The following is a 6,731-nucleotide window of genomic DNA, read 5'->3' as shown; positions in this document are numbered from 1 at the left end:
AACAGATAGTAGTGATGTTCGGTTCCTGAACGAATCGTTCTTTTGAGAAGGTTCTCAAGAAGTAACCAGTCCAGCCGGTGTCATGAGAAATCGAGTCCCCCCTCGAAATCGGGTCCGCTTAGGACCAAGGCGGTAGCTGTTTTAAATGCCTGATCAAAAGTCAACACTTATGTTACTATTTCGTTGTGAATATATGTATGGTAAGTGCAAATGCGTGGTGTATAAGCTAACCTAGCAGGCTAATCGGGTAGCTATATGCTATACTAGTACGTGAGCTAACAAAAAAAAAGAAAAAACAATAAAAACTAGAAATGTTTGATTTCACAACCTATAGCTTCGGATACTAGCGTATGAAACATGTAATTTAAAAGACATTAATGGTCATTATAACGAAGTTCAAACGACATAAATCAAAGCGCGATTTTGCAGGAATTGTAATCAGGCGCTAAAAATAATACCCATTAAAAGTTAGCTGAGCCAATGGGATCACTCGGGGTGGCTGATGCTGAGCTCCAGAAAATCAGTAATGAGGCATCTTAGAGTGTTGCCTCGGTTAGAGTTTTACATTAAAACAATAACAACAGCAGCATGTTGCGTGAATTAAGTATGTTTTATTGACATGCAAAATTGTCAGTGCTCTTAACAACAATTATTAGCTGAATACATTAATGAATGACAATTGACATTGAACATGAATAAATGTAACCGGTGTTATCTGTTTTTTTTTTGTTGTTTTTTTCAATGTAGTAACCAGACGGACATCAGCTGATGGTTCGACTCTTCTTTTACTGATAAAAGATAACACAGTCTTAACACGGTGTGAATTCGCCCTTTGTCTTTTCTCTCCCATGAGGATTACCGAGGACTCAACAAGAACCGAATGAGCCGTGGCGAAGTTTGCCAAGGATTACCGAAGATTCTGATGAGCGAGTTGACGACGATACTGTGCAAGCCTGAGGCGCGTACTGGAAATATGCTTATTATGACTTATTAATTTGCATTTTATTTAAACCTGCAAAAACCTTTCTGTCGAGTGATGTAAATACATTTTACAATAGTTTATTGTGCATGGATATTATATTTAAAGTTGCTTAAGCGAAATCAAGGCGTTTATGTTTATGCATTATTTATACTGTAGACATGTAGAACAGATCCGCGTTTGTGCATCAAAGTCTGTAATGTGTGCTGTAGGTGTGAAACTTTTAGGCATCTTATCCAAGTTGTAGGCTAGTCAGTATTGGTCAGTCAGTCGTATCTTACAGAAAGGATCCGCGAATTAAACTGACCACAAACACCATTAACTTAAATGAATTATATGGCAATAATCAGCAATATGCTTTCACACAAATAACTTTATTTTTTGAATGTTTCAATAGGCCTATGTGTTGACACAAATTACTGAGTTATTAGAAAAGAAATGCGTAGAGACGTTATTGCTTGATGACATCAGGAACCGATGAATCGGCTTTTTGAACCGGTTCAATGAGCCGATCTGTCTGAAAAGAACCAGTTCGCGGAAATGAATCGGCCTTTGCATCACTAATAGATAGCACTTAGCTTGAGCATAAACAGTTCTTTGTTTGTTGCAGGTGCTGGTGAGTGTGTGGTGAAGGATTAGTGAAGACTGGAACTGAAGACTGCCTGAAGACAGGGAAGTATCCAAGAAAGTAGCCAGGTAAGTCCTCACATGTGAAGTGACGAGACCAGTCAAGGAAAAAGTGGAGAGTAACTGCTCTTATACAGGGCTTGATGAGCTCATCTATGGCAGGTGTGGTGATGGCTGTGTTGGCCAGAAGGGATGCTAGGAAATGTAGTCCGTATGGACTGGGCTGGTGACTGAGGATAGTGAATGGACTGGTAACTGGGGATTGTGATAGCAAGGGACACCAATAAAATTGGGGGGAAAAGGTGCAATTGAACAAGTGAAGTGAAGAAGTGAAGTGACATGTGGCCAAGTATGGTGACCCATACTCGGAATTAGTGCTCTGCATTTATCCCATCCAAAGTGCACACACACAGCAGTGAACACACACACACCGTGAACACACACCCGGAGCAGTGGGCAGACATTTTTTGCTGCGGCGCCCGGGGAGCAGTTGGGGGTTCGGTGCCTTGCTCAAGGGCACCTCAGTCGTGGTACTGAAGGTGGGAGAGAGCGCTGTACATTCACTCCCCCCACCTACAATCCCTGCCGGTACGAGACTCGAACCTGCAACCTTTGGGTTACGAGTCCGACTCTCTAACCATTAGGCCACGACTTCCAAAGGGAGGACTTTTCATTCATCTTACAATAACTTAGTCTGTTATCATCCCAGCAAATTTGTAGACGTGTTTGCTCTTCATATATTTCAATTATGAAAATTGGTTACAAACAAAACCTTTTTTTTTTAAATACAGTGAAATATTGTTTTGTCCCCATACACTTACATTTATGGATAAAGAATTTATCATTACATTAGAATCATCATTAATGAAAATCCTGCTTTTTTGTCATCCAACAACATTTCAAATACCAATGTGGTTTCTAGAAAAACAGTATGCAGTGATTGGACCATTATTTCCAACCGATAAGACACAAATGCCAAATAATAATTAAATGTTGCAGCAAACTAAGTTAGTCTAATTGATTTCTTAAAATTGGCAACTATTCATTGACAAAAATGAAGGCGGAAGTTGGTGATGCTACTTTTCAGAGCCAGATGTGATTATATATCTATTAATCTCAATGAAAACACAATTATTAATGTTTTTATTTTCTAATAATATAAACATACTACATATAATATTTACTCATTTCACAAAAACAGCAACTGCGTATCATCCAAGGCTCTTAGTATATTTGGGAACTGACACAAAACAAGTGTAACACAATTAAACAGTTTGTTCTCTTTCTTCTCTGGTGAAATTTGTCCCATTCTCTCTCTTTGGCTCATTAATGATCACTGGGCCTGGGTCTTTTTCTATCTCATTGGTTCATCCTGGTGATTGTGATTCCTGTTTAGTGCTGATCACTACTTCTGCTTTGTCTTTCAATAGTCACACAATGACAAAACCAGTGACTTCTCATCAGTGGAGTGCATACGTTACAGGATTACAGCCTGTGTCAGATGAGGAGCTCAGAGTCTACACTGTTTACTGATGAGCAAGTAGATAAACAGATCAAAAGTACGACAGAGATATGAATAGGGGTTTGGTTGAATGTTCTTTGGTTGCAGGTGAGGGTCAGAGAAGTCGGCATTTCAATTCCGAAGATGGATGCCTCTCCTCGGCAGGAACAAAAAGGGAAAAATCTAGCTCGAATCAAAAACACCTTCACTAAAAGGATCAGATGGGCCTCCCACTTTTCACAGGCCCACAGATGAGTGGAAAAATAACAGGCTTTTTTTAAATTTTCCTCTTGCACATCAATCTTCAGCAGAGAAACATCTGCTCATAAGACCGAAAGGTGGGTGCACATGTGAAAACACACACAAACATACAAGTGAACACGCCATCTCGCCCTCACTTTCATGCACTTTCAGCTCTTGGATCAGTGACCACCAAAATGGATGATCACACTGCGGCCGAACTACCATCAAACTCTCCGAAACTCTAAGACATTTACAGAGCAATAAGTTCATCTAATTTTAAACGCTAAGAAGCAAGAAAGCACCCTGCCTAACAATAAATAAGCTGCATATGAAATTGTAATTTTGATACTGAGATTGCATATATTTAATATATATTGAGGTTGGTTAAAAGACAAATAATGAATAATAGCATAATCATTCCACCAGTCAACTGTGAGAAATTGTTTTACTTAAAAATGCTACTTATGAATGATTTACTTTGTGAATTTCAGTGGATACATCTAGTAAACAAGCCTTATCATTGCAGCAAGTTCGTTTAATTTAATTCTCCAAACTGGCAAGTGTCTACTGATAAAAATGCAGGCAGACTTTTAACGATGATACTATTAATAGCCAGATGTTATGACATGGAATGCAAAGTCTACTATTTAATCTCAACTAAAACACAATACATGGCATTATGGTATATGGCATTTAAGGTGGCAATCTAAAATCATAAAAGGCTTTTTTGACAAATTGAATATGAATACCACTACACTGAATGACAAAATTAAATCAGAGCTGTCTACTTTGCAATTGCCTAATGTAATGTGCCTTTGGTTGATGAATGCCACTTTTCTATGTTTGACATAAGGCACAGCTTCTGACTATAAAATAAAATGATAGTATAAATATCATAAATGGCTTGCTATGAATTTAATTTGTTATATGTTGAACTTTTGACCATTGCAATAAAGCAAGCTCATTTCTGGCCTGTGGCTTAAAAACTGAAATCATATTTTATTTCTCTTTACATTTATTTATGCATATAAAATGTTTGTCATCATTCATTTATATATTAAATTACATAAATAAAATAATATAAACTGATGAACACCTGAAGCTACTTCTGAATGCTCCACTTGTTGAATATCAGAGGCTGAATGTCTAATAAACAAGTCTTTTTTTTACCACAGCAACGGTTACATTTTCATATGTTAGACAGGTTGAAGAAGAATGAGAGAGAGAGAGTAAGAGAGAAGAAGAGAATATGCATTAGCCCTCATATGGTTAGTAAACTTGGTTAAAACAGCCTTCAGATTGGGAATTGACAGTGTTCATACTGAGTGTTGCACTCTGATCTAATGTTCCTATGGAAACCACTTTGGTGGCACATGTATGTTGCAGAGCCTTAGGTGCATTAGACATTCATGCCCATCTGTGGTGCCTCTCAAAAGTAGGAGGCTTTATCAGACAAATGACCCCTAATCCCTCTAATCAAACCATTCATCGGTCCCCTCTCAATCTCTCCTGCTTGCATTTACTGGGTCAATCTCAGCATGTTAGAAGAGATTTTATATCTTTTATAGATTCCATTTTGTATGGACAGTGGGTTAGATGTGACTCTAGAGATGTGAGAGGGGGTAATCATACAGATAGGTCGGGGAGCTCTTTACAGTTCTGTTTCGCTCTCCATCACAGACACACACACATATACCCACTCACAAACAAAACAGGTCTATCTGCAGGAGCATGTGTTCACTAATAAGCAGTTCCCTAGGATTTTTAAAGCCTACCCAGGGCCAGACACCAATCTGAGATGTGTACATGTTTGTGTCAGCATTTTGATATCACAGTTTAGATCCTAGATCATTCTTGTTCTTTATGTATTAGAGGGATAGTCCACCCAAAAATTAAAATTCTAAAAAAAAAACAAAGAACGTTGGTAACCAAAACAGTTTTGGTTCCCATTGACTTCCATTATAATGGAGAGTGTGGTAAGATGAGCCATTTTTTACTTATGTGGTCCTCAAGATGAGGGAAAATGAGGCAGAAGTACAATAAAAGTATCTAAAGTAATTTCAGGATGTTTTCTATCATTTTAAATGATCAGAATGTGTCTATGACAAAGGGTTCTAAAAATATAGCTTCTTTAAAAAAAATGTTCCCATGGCTCAATTTGCCCCAGGTTAGGGGTAAGTTGAGCCGAGTCAGTGAGATGCACCATCTGGGTGTAAAATGACCATCTGACTGAAGCTGATTCAAACCCATGTTACATTTGAAAGATAATTTATCTCTTTTAAAAACTAATTTAATAATCAAATTTCCTTTTACACAAAGTCATATTTCTTTTCTGAAAGCTAACTTAAACAACATAAAACTAATAAACATTTTAGTCAAAAGATTCTTGGCATGGTAGCTTTTCTGCAATGTCAAACATGCCATTAGGGACTACAGGTGGAAAGATATACCATATATGATTATAATGTGATGAAAAGTATCTTCTGGTTCTTATCAGAAAGGATTTGGTGCACTTGTACACTGCCCTTATTAAATAAACTACAAATAATATGTATATATTATATATGTATATGTATATATGTATATATATATATATATATATACATATATATACAGTATATAATATGTATATATTATTTGTAAGTTAAAACGCTGGCTCAATTTACCCCAAAACATTTGGCTCACTTTGCCCCATAGCTGCCATTTTGGAAAAAAAATAGTTAGCTTGCCAATTCAGGCTAATATAGCTAAATCATTTGCATGGTTTTATGTGTTGCTAAATCACATATATGCATCATAAATATTTTTAGACCTGAATAAAATCAAGCGTAGCGTTAGTTCTGGCAGGTCACGTTAGTCAAGCTCGCATTAGCTGACTCTCAGCTGATCCCCATCAACCTATGGGAATACGACACCTAAGTATTCATATGTAAGGTCCCGCAGTAGTATCAGCAGTTTTCGCATTGCTTTTAAATTAAATGGCGAATTCGGCAGGCAAAACCATCTCTACATTATTGTCATGAACTCCACAAGTTATGTGACTGACTCACGAACAAGTCAGATGGGAACTTCATACCCAAGAAGGATATCAAGAGAGTATGTAGCCTAGGCCTTTGGCCGTAGGGAATAACGTCACTGACAGCCATCTAACGTCCAAGGGGCGACTCCCATAGCAATATGGTAGAGTTGGTACGTAGTGCTCGCCATGGTTCTGGCATGCACTCCCCTCAGCATGGTGGCATGGGTATACCTTTCCCCATAGCGACCCCTAGAGGACACAGTTCGAAGTTCCAATGAAATGGAACGTCTCAGGTTACTTATGTAACCATGGTTCTCTGAGTAGGGAAAGAGACACTGCGTCCTCTAGGTCTCGGTTTCTGG

At 37.9% G+C, this 6,731-nt stretch overlaps 1 protein-coding gene across 1 annotated transcript in view; it reads right to left on the bottom strand.

The window, feature by feature from the left end:
- Window positions 1-1,553: 1,553 nt before the first annotated feature.
- Window positions 1,554-6,731, bottom strand: part of LOC107679638 (brain-specific angiogenesis inhibitor 1-like) — a 42,955-nt gene continuing 37,777 nt past the window's right edge. The window contains exon 3 of the mRNA XM_016475250.1: window positions 1,554-1,861. Coding sequence (XP_016330736.1) covers window positions 1,554-1,861 — 308 coding nt within the window. The remainder of the gene's footprint in view (window positions 1,862-6,731) is intronic.

Source organism: Sinocyclocheilus anshuiensis, unplaced genomic scaffold (genome assembly GCF_001515605.1).
Source record: "Sinocyclocheilus anshuiensis isolate Anshui unplaced genomic scaffold, SAMN03320099.WGS_v1.1 scaffold2170, whole genome shotgun sequence".
NCBI lineage: Eukaryota > Metazoa > Chordata > Actinopteri > Cypriniformes > Cyprinidae > Sinocyclocheilus > Sinocyclocheilus anshuiensis.
The sequence above is the reverse complement of the archived record's forward strand: the minus strand, read 5'-3'. Positions and strand labels throughout refer to the sequence as shown.